The sequence below is a fragment of the Acartia tonsa genome, chromosome 7 (assembly GCF_053477335.1).
Source record: "Acartia tonsa isolate MP-2025a chromosome 7, ASM5347733v1, whole genome shotgun sequence".
In the NCBI taxonomy this organism is placed as follows: Eukaryota; Metazoa; Arthropoda; class Copepoda; order Calanoida; family Acartiidae; genus Acartia; species Acartia tonsa.
This window is the reverse complement of record NC_137266.1, coordinates 18621138-18640506: the sequence shown is the minus strand read 5'-3', so window position 1 is coordinate 18640506 and position 19369 is coordinate 18621138. Positions and strand designations below refer to the sequence as shown.

Here is a 19369-nt window from a genome sequence, read left to right as displayed (position 1 = left end):
TCGTTTAGAAAGGTACATAATCTATAAGTGGAACGATACCGTTTCTTCGTCGATTAAAATATCTTGCTATATACTAAACGGTATTGGTTAATGCGCTTTTCAGGGAATATACATTGGTATTTCTTTAGTGATTTCAAGCTACATTTCAATAGAGGGGGAGACATGGCCCCATCCAAAAATATCCATTAGAAATAAGAGCTTTTTAGATAAGTATTTGTAACTAAAAAAAAGTATTTTCAAAATAAAATCCGGAGAAAAAGTTTTTCCTCTCGTAAAGTCAAAAATAGCCTAAATACTTTAAGATAAACGCTGGAATAGATCAATTCTAATTTATAGACCCATTGATCAGCTATTTTTTAAGCTTTTTATTATAATTTTTTAGATAATCTAAAGTTTGATATTTCTCTTTTAAATGCTTGTTAGGATCTTTCTTTAAACAATCCCATATATTTTGTTTATAAACTTTTACTTTTGTTAAATAACTTTTTATTAAATAAATTTGAGAATATGAAACACTTATAGAACCTTAACCTTAAGTTAACAGTTTAGCCATACTTTGGAAAAGTTTAAAATTTGTAGAATATCAAAGTTTAAAATTAATTTATTTTATTACTGTCAACATCTACTACCTCTCTCTCTCTCTCTCTCTCTCTCTCTCTCTCTCTCTCTCTCTCTCTCTCTCTCTCATAGACATCAAGTTAGTTTTATATAGGGATAATACACATCAAAACTGCTAAAATATATTTATATATACTAGCTACTTCGCACTTGAGGAAAGGAGAGTTGAATCCCAAAACCCATTTTTTACATAGTTAGTTCTACATACATAGTTCTACTTTCAAATTGGAGGTTTTTTTTTATGTATATACCTGTACTCCCCCGAAGTATTTAAATCAGTGCTTGTCAGAGTAATTCTATGTTCTCCATAACCAAAACCAAGCTTCAACTCTTTAGACTGATTGTCTAACTAAAAACAAATTAAAATTAGGAATATAAATTCTCATGTATAAGACGTTGTATAACACTGTGTGTTTTTAAAGACTACGACCAAAGTGTCTTAAAATCAGCTATATGACGTCATAAAAATGAGGGATTATCCATCTCTTTTTTTGGGATTTTCTCTCCCACTTCTCCTCTTATCTTCCTTATTTTTTATGAAGTCACATACCTGATTTTTAAGACACTTTTGTCTTTTTTAATCATATTACAGTTATAGGTTGTGGGATGGCTGTTTTTATTTTAGAGTTTTTAACCAGTGGTTAATTTTTTAGTTATTATGTTATTTCGCGTTCAAAAACAAGGCAATTTTTAGTTTACATTTAATCTCTATTGGACAGAAATAATTATAGATATAGAGTAGCTACTAAAGATGATATATCAATCCTTTATTAGTCTACTTTTTATTTTAGATTACAATCAGTGTCACTATGTGTAAGTTGTTTTTTTTACAAACTAAACAATCTTTAAAGTTATAGAGTAGCTTTGTTACTACTAAGTTCTTACTTTTACCCCAGAGGTAAGAAAGTATTTTTCGTTGTCTGCGTGGTTTCCTAAAATAAATGTTATGCATTAACAAATTTGAAAAGCTTTTTTTAACCTACAATTGTATAGTGAATTTCTACCATGAAAATAATGTGTAAGAAGTGTCATATTTTACTAATGTTAATCTTTTTCAAAATTTCTATTATTTAAATTTGTTTACAAAAAATTTAAAACAAAAAAAGAAAGAAGCTTTTAAGATATTGTTATGTACTATATTTCTTTTTATCAATATTATTAAACTTTCTTCCTCTTGTGAAATTTGATAACTTATATTTCATATTTTTTTTGTAGCGAAGCTTCTCTGCCGCAAAGAAATGTTGGAGTTATAAATACAGAGATAAACATAATCAATCAGTGACCAAACTAAAATAAAAAAATATAGGTAATCCGTCAATAAATAAGGAATATATTAATTTTATGTAACCTTCGGTAATGCCAATCTAATATAGTTATCCTTAAGTCTAAAACATAATTTAACCATCTTTTGAATATAGTTAAGTATTTTAAAGTAAAAATATAAGTTATTGGGATATTATCATGTTGAAAATATGTTTGTCAGTAACACTTTTATAACATAAATTCGATATAAATAAGACCAAGATATTTTTTTTAATAGTAATATCCGAACCTACTACCATTTAGTGTTAAAAGCCACGCTGTTATAAAACAAAATTATTCTTGCTACTTTCTATTTTTATTGCTGCCATTCAAAGATGAAATTGTAAATTGAGAGAAAGTAAACAAGAGTGGTGTGTATTCACTTCCGCAAAAGAAGGGAGGGCACATTGAACTTTGAATTACAGTGATTCCCAAAGCTTTAAAACCAAGAAATTTATTTCGTTGGCTTAAAAAAGTTGGTTACTTTGTTAAATTTCGATTGGTTGGTTCCAAACAAATAGTATCCAAACTTAATTTTAACCTACAGAAGGGCTAATTTTGTTAAACGTCATTGTGGATGTGTTTCATATTATCGTTTATTGTTGGAGATGCGATCCTCAATTTTCAAATTCTTTGAACGTACATATAAGACTTTTACAGAAATGCTTCGCATCCAAACTATCTATCTATGCTTGATATAAAGTTAACACTATATAGAGCATATTATGAATATTTGATTGATGTGTGCCCCGCAATTATCCAGTAGCGATCAGGCGCAAGACACAATTACTTTAGCTAGGCCCAAGGCATTATTTGTATCCTTTTATGCATTCATAGGCCTATCTCTACCTATATGACACCATATATGAGTAACGCTAGCCTATTCATGGTAATTTGTATGTGATTTGCTAATAGTATATGTTTATTAAAGACATTATGTTTATTGTTAAAGTAACCATGTAAACAATCAGTACAAATATGTATGCCTACAACCATGCCTGATTTACGTCACATATTAACATACAGACATTTAATTGCACAGACAAACACTAAGATCCTGGTCCAAAGCTAATGTTATAGCATGTACCTCTTAAATTTATTTAGTTATTTATTGACTCTCCTACCATCAACTTCTCTTTCTGGCTTTAAAAGGTAATGACTTAGTTGTTTGGCATGCATTGTAGTTTAAATTTAGGACCCTTAGTACTTAGCATGAATTGAGCTTAGGCCTTATGTTAGAATTCTAACACTTAGCACAATTCACTGCTTGGGACTCAGGGCACATTTCTGTCCTACTCTACTTATGATTTTAACACTTATCCTGTAAATATTTTCATACTTAACTTATGCACTTGTAATATAAATACACTTTATAAAAACATTTTCCTTCCTTAATACTTAATATACTTTTATAATTCTGACCGAATATCAAAACCAACCATTTATTCTTAGATTAAAGCAGCATAATACTTCGCGTGGGTCTTTTGTTGAGCTTCCACCAGCTCAACCAAATTCGTATTATACTTGTGGGAATAGAGGGTTAAGCATTCTAAACAATCGAACCGACGATGAGAATGTCTATGTGTATTGCAGTAAAAGTAGGTTTTTAGTAGTACTCATAGAAGAGTGGTCTCCATACCTAAATTTGGACAAACGCCCCATTTGCACACACATTGTCTTATCACTTAAAATCCCTGATGATGAGTACAATGGATGGATAAAAAAATCAGGTCTACGAATTATGGTTTAAGCTTCAGATTTTTAAAAGCAATGCTTTTCTATAATTAGGGTCGGTCCGTCCGTAAAGGATAGCTTTTTTTGTTAATTTAGGCATGTTAAAATTGTCCTATTGATTTCAAATTATTCATGGTGATTCCTTTAGTAGTTAGATACGATTTAGAAAGCGTAGCAACTCTATAATCATTACCAGAATATTCGTACGTCCATTTTAAACATGTTGATTTTTTTACTTTTTTAACAAAAATTTTTATGTGATCTAATCATCCGATTGATCTGATTTTTGGTATATTGATTCCTGGGACAACAAAGTATAATATTATAAGGGAAGGAACTCTATAATCAAGTCCTAAATATGGGTTCCATGACAAACGTAGGAGTCCCAAACGTAGGAGTGGAAAAACATCGGAGTGGACAAACGCAGGAGTCCCAAACGTCGGAGTGGGACAAACGCAGGAGTGGGACAAACGTCGGAGTGGACAAACACAGGATTTTTGGGACAAACGTCGGAGTGGACAAACGCAGGAGTCCCAAAAAAATTTTTTCAATTTTGAATTTTTCTTTAATTTTTGATTTTTTTTTCAATTTAGATTTTTTTTTCAATTTTGAATTTTCTTATCCACCCTTCCCCCCCCCCCCCCCCCACCTTTATTCGGTCCCCTTATTTTTCTTAGTTTGGTTAGGTTAGGTTATAGGCCAGGGGGCCGAGCGCTGCTGCTAGGCAGGCTAGGGGGCCGAGTGCTGCGGCCATAACCATTATTTTGTAGACAGTGGTATAAAAAACTTTTAAAATTGTCATATTATTAAAATAGCGGACACTCTTGCGTTTTATTTAAGCAATGTCCACTCCGACGTTTGTCCACTCCGACGTTTTTCCCACTCCTATGTTTGTCCACTCCGACGTTTGGGACTCCTGCATTTGGGACTCTTGCGTTTGTCCACTACGACGTTTGGGACTCCTACGTTTGGGGAAGGACCCTAAATATGTAAGTAGGTCCATAAACATTATCCTGTATAAAGCAGTTTTTCAACAAATTTACTTACAATTTTGCTTCGACTCTTATACATTTATATTCTGATTATTTAGTTCTGACACTATATAAGTGTTCATGTCCGTTTGTCCTACCGTTTCAGTGCTTCGCTTTTATGGATGTTGTCATCCTTGTTATTGATATCAATTATCGTCAGTCGCACTTACAACCATGTAGCTGCAGCAAAAACTCATGTTTTTTTGCGTAATTGATTGCACACCAGCGTAAGTGTGAGTAAGTGAAAATATATTTGAAATTTTAAATAGGAAGAGGAAGTTCAAATTTTAGTAAATTTCATCGGACATCATATGATATAAGTCAAAAGTCAAATAATAAACAATTTGTAAAGGTTAAGTAATGTTTTGGTGCTTTTCATTAAAGTGCCTGTTGAGCACAAACCCTTTTTCTTATTTTTGTAATAGATGAAAAATAACTAAAAACTTAACCTCTAAATAATAATTTAAAAACAACAACAATAACGAGAAACTACCCAAATACACCTTATCTTAAACTTGTTTCAAAATATGAAGGGTTTCGTTGCTCAACAAAGCTATATGAGGAAAACGCCGTAAGTATATCTTATTTATTTTCTAATTTTAACATTTCTAGCCTAAGGTTATGTTTAATGCCAGAAAGTTTTAATTACATTAAAGCTATAACCTATTTTTGATGCTTTGTTGGAACATATACGGACGGACAGACGAAAATTTCGAATTAAAGAGTAGATTCGTTGCTAAAAAAAGTTACAGTTAAAACATGAAATAGCTTCGCTGCAAAAATTGGTGCAGATTGTTTATCTTGTTATTATTGTGTTGATATAACCTACTGGAGACAAAGGACATGTTGTAATCATTTGTGTTTTACCGCAATATATAAAGTATTATATTGTTGGGGCGTTGACAGTTTTCTTCTCTCTTAAAATGTAGGGATCTAAAGGGATTAGACAGTGGGGGATATAATTTGATTACCATCCCCAATAATTATACACAAAACTACCATTTAAGTAGAAAATAATTTGTGGTTGAAATGATTGGACACTAAACTTAATGAACCAACAAACAAAAAGTTCCTAAAGTTGTTAAGCCAACGAATAAGAAAACGTAATTATAAAGACTAGTATTACATACACCCCAATGTTTGCTCCCTCCCTGCTTAAATTATCAATTTAATAATCCTATATTTCCTCAGTACTTAAATAAAGAATGTTTAGAATTTTACATATTTATTATGCCTGAAATTATCATGGTATTATTTTTAAAAGCGAAGCTTTTCTATAATTAGGCCCGTCCGTCCGTACGTCTGAGATGGATAGCTTTTTCCATTAATTTAGGCATGTTAGAATTGTCCATTTTAAACATGTTCATTTTTTGTGATCTAATTATCCCATTGTTTTGATTTTTGGTATACTGATTCCTAGGACAACAAAGTACAATATTATAAGCAAAGCAACTCTATAATCAAATCCTAAAAATGTGAGTATGTCCATAAACATTATCCTGTATCAAGAAGTTTTTGAACAAATTTACTCACAATTTTGCTTTGACTTTTATTCATTTATATTCTGATTTTTCAGTTTCGACACTATACAACTGCTAATTTCTGTTTGTCCTACCGTTTCAGGGCTTCGCTTTTATGGATGTTGTCATCCTTGTTGTTAATTAAACTTACAATATAATAAAATAAACATATTTTTTTCCAGCAAGCCAAAAGCCTTCTTTTTTGGGATATTTAAATCTCTGTTGGCTATTTTTAATTTTTGACGGAGAAAAATATTTTAACAAGGATGACAACATCCATAAGTAGCGAAGCACAAAAAATTGTCGATTGGAATACGTACAGGTAGATTTAAAAGGTTTTTACTAAGAATAGATTTATTGGATAAAATAAATATGAAACCTTGTTTTATTTTGCAAGATGACGATGGTCAAAGTAAATTATATTAAAGATGCTCATAACAATGGGTAAAAATTATTTTGATACAGATATCCCATAAAAGTTTGAAAATTGCATCAAAATAAACAAAGATATGGGAAAATATGTAAAACATATGAAAATAGCCAAAAACCTGATAAAAGGCAGTCTGGCCGTCATGGTTGTTTTATTAAAACGACAAAAAAAATAATTTTTAAATCCTTAACTTAAAAAATTTGGAAAATCGGACCATATACACTGAAGATATGGAAAAAAGTGTTAAATATATAAAAATAGCCTAAAACCTGCTAAAAAGGCAGTCTGGCCGTCATGGTTATTTTGTTTAAAAGACGGGAAATTTAATTTTGATATATATAACTGAAAAATTTTGAAAATCGGACTATAAACACTGAAGATATGGAGAAAAATGTTAAATATATAAAAAACAGCCTAAAACCTGCTAAAAAGGCAGTCTGGCCGTCATGGATGTTTTCTTTAAAAGACGGAAAATTTAATTTTGATAACTATAACTGAAAAAATTTTGAAAATCGGACAAAAAACTCTGAAGATATGGAGAAAAATGTGAAAAATATAAAAATAGCCTAAAACCTGCTAAGAATCGGTCCGAACGCCAATGATGTTTAATAGTCAATTGTGCTCCTTAATGATGGGAATGTTGTCAAAAAATTTCAGCTTTCTATCTTTTATAGGAGCTGAGTAAATCCCATTTCCCCCATAGCGTTACGGACTGACGGACTGACTGACGGACGGACGGACAAAGTGAATTATAGAGTAGCTTCGCTACTAAAAAGAGAGGAAAATTGTGTAATAACTAAAGCTATAAAAGTTCAAATGTCTTTTTTAATGCAAGAAAATTAACTATACCTCCCAACCAACTAAAGTATAATAAAGTATATTAATAAAACATATTTGATGAGAATATTGGGTAAATAATATATATGCCATCCTCATATAAACATCACAAAAGTATAAAATAAGGAAAATTATCTACAAATTAAGTGAATATTTGCTAACAATGGATCACAGGGGAAAATTGTTGCCTAATTAGATTGCTATTTACTTTGTCATTCATTGTTCAATAAGTTAATCCAGTTGGAGGGAAGGGGATGGGGGATATCGTTATTTTAGCCCGCTACAAACTACACTTTATTAGAAAACATAATTATCTTATGTAAGCTGATTTTTTTAAGCTTAAACATTTCAATTAAGAAAATTAGGTAATAATTAAGCTGATAAATATTTAGTAAAAAGATAATAAAAGCAGCCAATATTTTCGAATGTTTTAAAATGCCCATACAAACAAGCGGATTGATATAGGTATAGGGTAGAGTGGATCGTTAGAGAAAAATCCGTATAAAAAGTTTAAAATCCACCAAAAGTCCAATTTAAAGTTGAATATGTATTATGTACTAGTTATAAGTTAGCTATGCTCCTTAGAAAATTAAGTTTTCAAAATTTAAATGTTGGTTTATGTTACATAAAATCCGCCATAAGCCTAATTAAAACATTTTGTCAACCCATTTAAGCATCGAAGTGATTTTTGTATGTAAACAATAATTGTGCCATTGAAAATTATGCATGTTCCTCCCACCGCTAACCACTTGTTTACAACTAAAACTTGCCAACTTTTCAGGGACGCAGGGATAGGTATATTGCATTAAAAAATAAAACTAACCTATCAATAATTTGAATATTATACATATAGTTTAATTATTTGTATCATCTTATATAATAGGAATTTTATCCGTTTTTGAGCCAAGACATTTTTTATTTTAGGTCTTTAGTTATTACGAGGTGTTATTAGTTATCACCTGCCCAATCATTAGCAGATTTAGTACATAAGGGTACGTTAGGTATTCCTACTAATTCCCAAAGAACATCCATGTCTAAACTGCTAGTTCCTTCTACTTCCTACATTCCTCATTAGCAACTTTAAGGGTTTCTTTTGACTTTGTAGCTTTAATGAAATATGGTCGGCATTATAAACGTCGACTACGGGATTTTTAAAAAAATAATTATCATTAATACTATAAACGTCTTATGCTTTTATAAAGACAAATTGTTTGACATAACTACATAAAAAATACAGGGCTCACTTACTTATCCTTTAACTCATGGTCACTACTTTTCCTACTTTGCATTTTCATTTACTTTCCTCTTTTTTGCTGGTTATTTTAAAACAAAAATTGATAAATATTTAGGACTCAACCAGCGACCGGGGCACTACACCTAGCGCATCCGCTCGTCGTCTGGGAGGTGATAGGTTCGAATCTCGGCTTAACACCGCGTCGAAACTAAAAACGTTATAAATAGTTCGTACTGCTAATATGTCTGGTTTGCTAGATTAATAGTTAGAGTAGGGGGAATGCCTTGGTCCAAAACAGGTGCAACTCATTACCATGCACAGTTAGGACTTCTCAGACAAAGGTCGTGTAATCAAAGAGTTGGTTGTCTGATGGATGTTTCTTACCTAATACCACTGGTATTTGGACAGAAAAGGAGACATGTTTATCCTGGGTTGTTGGACCATTGCGTTTGGACAGCATCCCCGCCCGTATAGGGTAATTATAGAATATTAAGGACTTTGAATTTGAGTCTAAGTGCAACGCAGCAATATAATGATTTAAATATCAATTAAAACGTGTATCTTTTATAACTTTGATGATAAATCAGGGATCTTAAGGGATATGTCAATGGACAATAAATTTATATACATCCTCAAATATGATAAACAAGATTACTCCTTCTATAGATAAAGAGTATTCCTTTAAAAACGTAAGCACTGCTAGCTTGAACAACCAACCAATCTTTACCAATCAAAACAAAAAGAAGTTATAAATTCTGTGAATTTAAATTATTGGATTAAAAGTTTGGACACTAATAGTTCAACAAAGGTACAAAAGATTTCAACCAACAAATAAAGTAACATGGTTAAAAATAACTTGGTACATGTGTAATCTACACCTACCTCCCTGTAAATTTTGTAAATTTCAATTTAATTATCAAAGGTTGTTTTAATGTCAAGCTGCATAGAATTTAACATTTATTAAAACAAAATAAAAATTGTCTTCAATGGGTTTCACCCCAAATTGATGAAAAATGTTTTTGTCGTTTGTGCAACAAATTCTGATCCTAGTTTCTCTTTTCATTTCCCGCCTAACACCAACGCCAATTTAAAAGTTTAATTATAGTAAATAAATAATTAGGGTTGAAAAAATTATTTTTTTTGTATATGTCCCCTTACCAAAAAGCATCCAGTTTTCATATTATAAGGTCTGCCACAAAATACATTTATGATTAAGACTAACAGTTTCTATTAAGTTTCTGACCCTTTTCCTTTCTTCTCTATCTCCTCTCTTTTTCATGAATACTGAACATCAGCTCTGTGATTCACACTGTCCCCTTTTCCATCCATGATTGGCTACTTAAGTGTGTTGTCATGATAGAAGAAAATAAAATTTAAAATCCAGCTTTACTACTTGGAACCCAAGTTGATTTAAAGCTGGAATTACATGTGAGAGCGTGGATGGGAGAGTAAGTTAGGTAAACATTAACAACAAACTTTACATTAACCAATATAAAGATACATATACTTGTATGTATATGTGTGTTTGTACAGGGTGGACAACAAAATATCAGTTTTGAATTAATGTTTTCTAGCTATTTGAAACTTTATAATTGGAGATCATACCTAATCATCATAAGAATTAAAAAAGGTATGTTTGGGTTAGTTAAAACAAATCAGCGGCAATTATTTTTTTTTAAAAGTTAGTTACAATGATATGGGAACAATAAAACCTACTTAAAACAGACGCAATCCTCATTGCATTACAGCATAATTTTTGCTAGATTCAGCGGTTATACGCTTATTAAACCATGTTTTGATGTTCGTTTTAAAGAAAACAATTTGATGAACAACCTTTTTAGTCTTCAAGTGGTTTTAAATGTGTCTATGGTTTGTTGGCCTTAAAGTTACCTATTTAGTTCTATTTAGAATCTTTCTAGGTGTAAATAGAAGTAAAATAAAAGATTCACTTTTTATTGTCAAAGAACATATTGGCTGGACACCCATTGTATCTTTGTATTAGCATGCATGTGAACAACAAACAATTTTACTCAGTGAGTACCTCCCTGTTAGTACAGGAACCATTCTATTGACGTTTGTTTAATGATTTATATCAGAGCTTGGCAGTGCCTCAGCCGCTCAAATTTATCCCCTGCAAAAATCCAAGAAGTTAGATTGTCGTTTTGGGAACAATTTGAAATCCAGCTTAATTTTAAGGTTGACGCTTTCACTCAGGCTTACACGCGGCTGCCGAACCCTGATTAACATCGACTGTATTCACGTTAACGGAAGTGACCATTGTTTACTAAAGATTTCAAGCCTATAAAGTTTTAAATAATTTTATCTAATATTCCTATAGTAATATGTTAATAAAATAACAGCACAATGGACCTAAAAGTGTTACTTGCTGTAACATTCATAAAGCTTACGTTAGTCTGTTTATAAAACAAGAATGACAATATCCAAAAAGGCGAAGCTAAAAAAATTTAATCGTCAGAGAAACGAACTTTAACAAATATAAAATAATATTAGGCGAAATTATTTATTAGTCTAAACTAAAAATCCATAAAAAGCTGAAACATTATTAGACTTAAAATGGACAAAATGATTTTCTGGTAATTATAATAGAGTTTCGACGCTTTATAATATGAATTTAACGAGAATAATTATCATTAGATTAAAATGTATAGAACACTCTGTACATGCCTAATTTAATAAATGCCAAAGAGCTATCCGTTACGGTCAGACGGATGGACAGTTCGCCACTTAAGTAAAAAAATGTAGCTTTTAAAAAGTAGAAACGACGTTACTTATACTAATTTTCTCAAGTTTAATGGTCTAAAATCAATGTGGAAAAGTTTAACAATTGACCGATTTACTTTTAAGTTTATTGAGTAAGGGTCATCTACCAACTTGAACTATTTTGTTTGCTTTGCAATATATATGTATATTACAAAGTAGAACGATGTCTGTCTGTGTGTTTGTAGCGAAGGATCTCGCTAACCGCTGAACCGATCGGGTTCTCCTTTACAGGAAAGCTTCTCATAGGTCCCGGGAAGGTTTATAACTATTTTCTTGGGGGTTGAGACATCCCTAACCTCCAAAAAAATGGGAAAAAAACAAAAAATTTTTTTAAATTTCTTTAAAATCTAAAACACGAAAAATTAGTTTGATCAAACCTCTTGGGGCAAAGCCCCTAGAAGCTAGGGGCGAAGCCGCTAGTAGTAGTTATATCTAATCATGGAGGGAGGAGTAAGTAAGTAAGTAATTGGACTGTAATTCACACTAGTTGTATAGATGTTCTGTTATTCGTTGGCTTCCAAACTTAAGGTTTTCTCATTATCTTTTAATTTAATTTAATTTATCGTTCATTCAAAAATAGAATGTTTTTTTTTCTCGCATCGTATTACAAATATCAGCGAATATAGAACGTACAATTATAAGATTTAAATAAGTTTTTTAGCCCCGAGGTGCCAAAGGCACGGGTTAAAAAAAACTGGTTTTTATCTTAGGATTGTATATTTTTATATTCATAGAAAGCTGGATTTATTACGATGCTAGACATAGTTTTTTGCGTATGGATGAGAACCGGTTCTTATCCTCCGAATTCGAATGAATACGAGAAAAAATATTTAAATATTTAATGTAAAGTTGTTGAAATTATTCTTTTCTTACATTTCACCAATGACATGTTTTCTGTTTACCTCTTTGAATATTATGCGATATTTCTAAGATAAGATAAGTGCCTAGTCGAGAAAGCGAACCCCAACCCCTCATTATGTTAATAATAAGGGGTTCGATTTTTTGGGGGTACTTTTAAATGCATTTTGCTGTGTCTCAGAAACCTCTCTCCCCCCCCCCCCCTCTTACAAAGAAAATATTTATATTGTTTCAACTTGAAATATTGGTGCTTTAACTCAGAGGTCCATAGAGCACAGAACCCCCCCCCCCCCCCCCTTTACTCCAAAATTAATTGAAAATAAGGGAGGGATATATTTTTGTTTCTTAAGTTGTCTCTAGACACTGCGGGGGACATAAACATGCAGGGCCTACACCTGCGGTGCCGTAATCCTGCAGTTAACCTAACCAAACCTGATATAAGAAAACACGCGAAAAACTCCCCCATCCTTCTTTTAAATCTATTTTGAAAATAAGAATGAGGGGTACTGAGTTCGACTACCTACTTTTATGAAAACTGCCTACATATTTACCTGATGGCAGCAACCTGTAGAACTCTTGGCCATCCTTGTACCACTTTATACTATCCAACTGAAAGTTAACAAGCATATTAGTAGCGCAGTAACTTTATAATTATGGTGTGTCTGTCAGTACGCCACTTTCCGTTGTATCCTATATTTGTGTATCTATGGAGCTATTTATCTTTATCTAGAAAGAGTCATTAGCATTGAAATGGAAGATATTAAAATATGCGGTAGGGTTGTATATTGATTTATCCACAAGTGTCATTTCCCTCCAAGCAAAATCTATTTTCTCTTTATCCTGGAGGCCAACAAATTAGAAATAAGAAAAAAATGGAAAATCATGTTTAATGCGATACGATACATGATCTTTCAGTACTGATAAAACTAAAATGAATCGGATTCAGAGTCATACTAAAATGTAAAGATTCTGTTTTCTGTAGATTTTAAAACAGACTAAAATCTTTCATTTAAATGATTAGAAGTTTAAAATAATACATACACCACACATATGTTTGTCAAAGTTACATTGAAACAAACAAAAAGTTTGAATTTAAAGTTTAACCCTTACAGATCGGGGGGGGGGCTCAAAGAGCCCCCCCCTCTAGTTTTTTCAATCTCATTTTTTTTGTAGGTAAGATGGAGAGCTGTAACTTCATGACTTTTTAAGTTTAGTAATTATACGTCGGCAAGAGTTGATTTTATTAGGATATCTGGTCTGTGTCGGTCGTAGTGTCCGGTCAAAGTCGGTTGGGTAGCAAAAAAAATAGAAAAAATTCTAAATAAATCTTAATTTCTACATTATGACCTTTGTGTATAAGGTAGAAAACTAAAATTTTTTTGGTGAATACTTAGATATCAATGACCTTCTGAGAAAAGTGGTGTTATGACCGTTTGACCGCTCCCTGACCGACTTTATGACCGATTTTTGTCCGGCTTTTACTACAGACATATATCATGAATATCGTGGCTTCTATTACAGCTAGAGACCTATATTTTTTTTTTGGTAAATCCTTGAGCAATAATAAACAGATAAAAATATTAATTTGCGCCGCCAATCGCCGTTTTACCGCCGTAACCGCCGAAAATGGCGGTTTCCGTTATTTGCCGTTTTTCGGCGATGATCAGAAAAAGTAATTTTTTTGTTATGAAAAATAAAAGTTCGTCCTAAAATTTAGTCATCCTAGCTGCAAAATTGGCCGCTCTACAGCTGTTTTAAAATTTAGCGGCTGGCCGCTAAAAAGCGGCTAAGGAGCGGTCTGACTGCTATGACTAGAAAACGTAATTTTCTCTAAAAATACACATGAACCACCAGAAAAAAATTTTACGTCTTTATCTGTACCAGGAGCCGAGATAGAGGGGGGGGCTCAAAGAGCCCCCCCCCCGATCTATTAAGGTGGGAATTGGGGCCCGATCTGTAAGGGTTAACTCTGGTTTTCTGAATTTTAAATGTTTATGCAACAGTGGAGATTTTTCAATAGACTTCATTAAATAATTAATGTAGCAATGCTGCTCCATTTTTGTGTGGAGAAAATCATTTGTATTTAGATAGTATATAAATCTGATCATATAAACAATTTCTTATTTTTCGAACTAGTTATCCTTGGCTATCAGTTGCAGTTTCAGGGACATATATGTAGAAAAGGATTCAATTGGCATAAAATCAATTTTCTAATTTGGTATCTAACCAAACACTGAACCATTATGGTTCTCCTTTGCAAAGTTTCTCTCAATTGGAGAACTCAAGTGAAATCTTGGACAAACAAAAAGCCATACTACTTTGTGAAAACGGCATAAAAGTTTAGTATGACTAGTTGGCCAATGGCTAAGTTTAGACTTTATTGCAGATGATAAATTTTGTCAAGCAGTGGGTTCCTTTAGTAAATTTTTAGGGCGGTGGATTATTAACCCAAAGATACAACTTTGTGCTGTCATGAAAAATAAGATCACACATTTCAGTTAGCAAAGGGAGATATTTCCCATAATTGCATTAAGCACCATGCAATAAGGGGCTGCTATTCAGCCAATTATTCCCAATTGAAAATGCCGCAAAATTTAATATTTTGTTGGAGTAAAACTTGTTTTTTTTTCACTTAACTGAAGGGGAGTGGGTAAGAAGGGGAGAAAAAAGAGAAGGGGGTTGTGGAAAATTTGCCTTTAGGATTGTTTGTCAGAATCACATTCCCTTTTCCCTGCAGGCATTGATATGTAATAGAGTGGTAAACTAAGTTACAACTCTTCAAAAAAAAGCTAGTTTAATAATTTTAAACTTAAATTAGCTGTAGGTAAGCACTGGTTTATGTATATAAAATTAGTAATATTGTATTAATGCTCCTTGTTTAGTATAATTTTACATTTTAAAATAATTATTGACATTTTAAAGAGTACTGAACAAAAAATCTTATTCAGTAAACAATATATAAAATGTGTAGCTTTTGAAAATTCTAAATAATCGTTGTTCAATAAATATAAAAGAGACACCTAGTGACAAAATAATTTACTAAATATTATACAAATTTAAAATTAGAGCTTATATCTTTCCGTCTTTCCGTCCGTCCGTCTGTCCCTTAAGATCACGGTAACCAAAAACTACTCTACAGGGAATATACTATACATACTGGTCCTGTGGTGGTTTTCGGCTATTTTCTTGGGGGTTGGGACACCTCCCCCCCCCCAAAAAAAAAACAAAAACAAAACAGTTCTACCCAATTTTTTTATTTGTTAATACAACAAAGCGCAGATGCAGTGGGGGAGGTTACCTTTTTTTAAGTAGGTATATTTTATTTAATTACCTCTTTGGGCAAAGCCCCTAGAGGCTAGGGGCGAATCCGCTAGTTTCTTATACTGCTTTATTGAGGGGTTGAACTTTTAACTATAAGTACGAGCTTTGTTCGTAGCTTAAGGGGGCTCTCTAACCACCAAAAGAACTTTATAAAGTATTTCTAGAAAGAAAAACACAATCCTAAACATAAAATTAACGAATTCATTGATAATTACAAATATGATAAAATCCATAAGAGCGAAGCTAAAAGAGTCAAGCATTACAAATTAACAAATACAAAAATAGTATAACCGTGCTTTCAAATATTGATAAAACACACGACTAAACATCTAGACTTAAATTCAATGTAAATCTGTTTCAAACGGCAGAATTTTGCTTCATTCAACAACAATTAACTGTTAAGGAAAGCTTAAAGTACGGGGGTTATAGCATATAGTCAGGGTATAACCCTGATTGTATAAAAGTTTATTTTTTACTAAGTGACATGAAACTATAAATTGCAGTAATTTTTATAAATAAATATTTTGTGCTGATAAAATATTATTTTCTCAATTACAATGAAGTGCTAAATTTTCATACATAGCCCTTTTTTTCATTCATTTTTATGTACAGTTGCGAATAAACTCTTCAAGCTTTTATTCCGTCAGCATAAAAACGTTATATCATACCTTTTGTTTGGGTTTAATTGTGAACTTACAAAACATATTGACGGACTGTCCTATGGCTATATGTGATGGTAACTGTAAACCTAAATATAAAATATATAAACAGACAGTCCTATGGCTATATGTGATGATAACTGTAAACCTAAATATAAAATATATAAACAGACAGTCATATGACTACATATGATGGTAACTGTAAACCTAAATATAAAATATATAAACAGACAGTCATATGACTACATATGATGGTAACTGTAAACCTAAATATAAAATATATAAACAGACAGTCCTATGGCTATATGTGATGGTAACTGTAAACCTAATTATAAAATATATAAACAGACAGTCATATGACTACATATGATGGTAACTGTAAACCTAAATATAAAATATATAAACAGACAGTCATATGACTACATATGATGGTAACTGTAAACCTAAATATAAAATATATAAACAGACTGTCCTATGACTATATGTGATGGTAACTGTAAACCTAAATATGAAATATATAAACAGACAGTCCTATGGCTATATGTGATATTAACTGTAAACCTAAATATAAAATATATAAACAGACTGTCCTATGACTATATGTGATGGTAACTGTAAACCTAAATATAAAATATATAAACAGACAGTCAAATGTCACTTGAGGGTAACTGTAAACCTAAAAATGAAAATATAAATATAAGAATTAAACTTAAAAGAATGATGTAAATTCGCAGAACTTTCGTAAAAATATACATAAGAATTCAGTAACTAAACTATCATAAATAACAGCAGAGAAAATTTTGTTTCCCCCTAACCATTTGACTAAATAAAGGGAGGATAAATGATTTTTAAATATTATATATGTATATATTGAATCAAATTTCCTAATACAATTTTAAAAATGAGCAAATCGAGACATCAGCGAGTTGGAGATTCTTAAATAATTGTTGTACATTCAAAAATATATTAACAAGGATGACAACATCCACAAGTAGCGAAGCACACACAAATTAGGATATTCAGTTGTCATAGCAAAGAAAAGAAGGAGATAGACTATGCAAAACCTAAAAGGTTTATGTCTTTTAAAGCATGAACGACAATTAGACGGACAAAACAAAGTATAGAATATTTTACTAGAATCTTTACTGAAAATCTAGGCTGTTTATCTCCATAGCAGCCGAGAAAATCACATTTTTTCCATTAGATTTAAAGACTGATGGACAGATATATTGAATTATAGAGCAGGTTCGCTATAAAGATAAATACAAAAATTTAACTCTTACTTGTAATTTTTAAAGATGTAAATGTGCTGATATTTAGGGATATAATTAACACAAAAAATATCCAAGACATCATTTCATTTCTAGAATCTGAAAATAACTAAAATTATTAGAGTAGAATCATGTGTTAGAATCCATAGCTATATAACTAAATAGATAAATATGATATGTAGTTGTTTCGCCCCCAGACTTCAGGTATATGTCAGAAAAGTTGCCTAAAACCATAGCATAAAAAGTTTTTCTATAAAGTACAAAAATTAGGTCCAGCAACTTCTAAAATCTGAAATTACAAATAAACAAGGATGATAACATCCATAAGTAGCGAAGCATAAATTATATTATGAAATAGACAAACGGACAAAGTTATTTATACCTCCCGATTAGCTAGATTCTTCAGTACAAAGATACAGACAATCATTTTATTAGTTAATTTAGTTAGGGCTTGTATTACATCATAGAAAATTATTATTATAGATAAAAAAATTTCCTGAAAGCCCTCAGCCAATCATCCAAATAGACTTAATAATGTTTATTTTTCTAATTGGAAGGGTGAAAGATTTCTCCTGCATTGTCTATTCCTTTATCTCTGTGTATAACACAGTTTAGTTATTGCACATATATCATATCACAATATGATATCAGTACCACACATCAAAATAAGGATTAAGGCAGGGACTTAAAGAGGGTAGAAAATGGCCGATGTCCGATAATTTACAATACATCCCCAATGATGATTTACAAATTACCTCTTCTGTAGATTACAAATAGCAGTTGAAATGTTCGTTAACTCAACTTAATTAACTAACCAATTAAAACTGAATAAAAGTTCCACAAGTTGTTCAGCCAACAAATAAGAAAATGTTATAATGAAACTTTGGGGACTAGTATAATAATAAACAGCCCAACGTCCCATCCCTACCAGGGATAAAGATAACTGTTCAAGCAAATAAATTTAGTAAAAACATACGTGAATTGTAAGGAATATATAAATGGTAAAGTGGTAATGGATCAAAATCAACAAAAATATTTTTCTTAATTTGCCATACTTATACATAAAATGGATTGCGGATTTAAAATTTTAAGTTTTAGGATTTTTAACGCAATATTTAAATATTTTTTACAAATGACTTTCAACCTAAAACGCTGGATCAGTTTTTAAGCGCCCCTAACCATAAACATATATAATGGTCAGAATTTAGTATAGATTGCCATGAGCTGACCAATACGTTTAAATCTTATTTAAATACTTATAATCAAATAACATGATGTCTCTCTGTCTTTTGGTTTGTTTATACCGAAGTATCTCGCTAACCACAGAACCGATGTGGTTCTCCTTTACAGGGTAGCTTCAGATAGATCCTTGGAAGGTTGATTACTATTTTGGTGTGAAGGTACCCACAAACTCCCAAGAGAAATTACCTCCCCTCCAAAAAAACAAATGAACAATTTTTTTTAGAATATAAGATTATTTTTTTTCTAACCCACTTATTCCCTGAAATGAACTGAAAAGTTTGGGGGTCATGTATTTGTTGTGTATGTGTGTATTGTGAATACTATATGCATATTATTACCATCTAGGCGCGTACATAGGATTTTTCAAAAATGGTTTCTTATGTACATTGACAATTGTTAATACTCCTAAACTAATGTTGAATTTAAGTTTAAAATGGTATATCTATTCATAAAATCTAGAATAGGGATTTCATCCAAAGAATTCTAGCGAACTATTGCCGGAAAAAAGACTAAATCATGAATTATAGACAG

The 19369-nt window shown here is 31.5% G+C and overlaps 1 protein-coding gene across 1 annotated transcript in view; it reads right to left on the bottom strand.

The window, feature by feature from the left end:
• The window catches only part of LOC145324173 (uncharacterized), a 36170-nt gene extending 18479 nt beyond the window's left edge, over window positions 1-17691 (bottom strand). Inside the window, exons 1-5 of the mRNA XM_080166800.1 lie at window positions 17609-17691; window positions 16335-16414; window positions 12897-12954; window positions 1504-1550; window positions 870-967 (exon numbers count right to left, since the gene is read on the bottom strand). Coding sequence (XP_080022926.1) covers window positions 870-967; window positions 1504-1550; window positions 12897-12954; window positions 16335-16414; window positions 17609-17681 — 356 coding nt within the window. The 5' untranslated portion in view covers window positions 17682-17691. The remainder of the gene's footprint in view (window positions 1-869; window positions 968-1503; window positions 1551-12896; window positions 12955-16334; window positions 16415-17608) is intronic.
• Between the last annotated feature and the right edge of the window lie 1678 nt (window positions 17692-19369).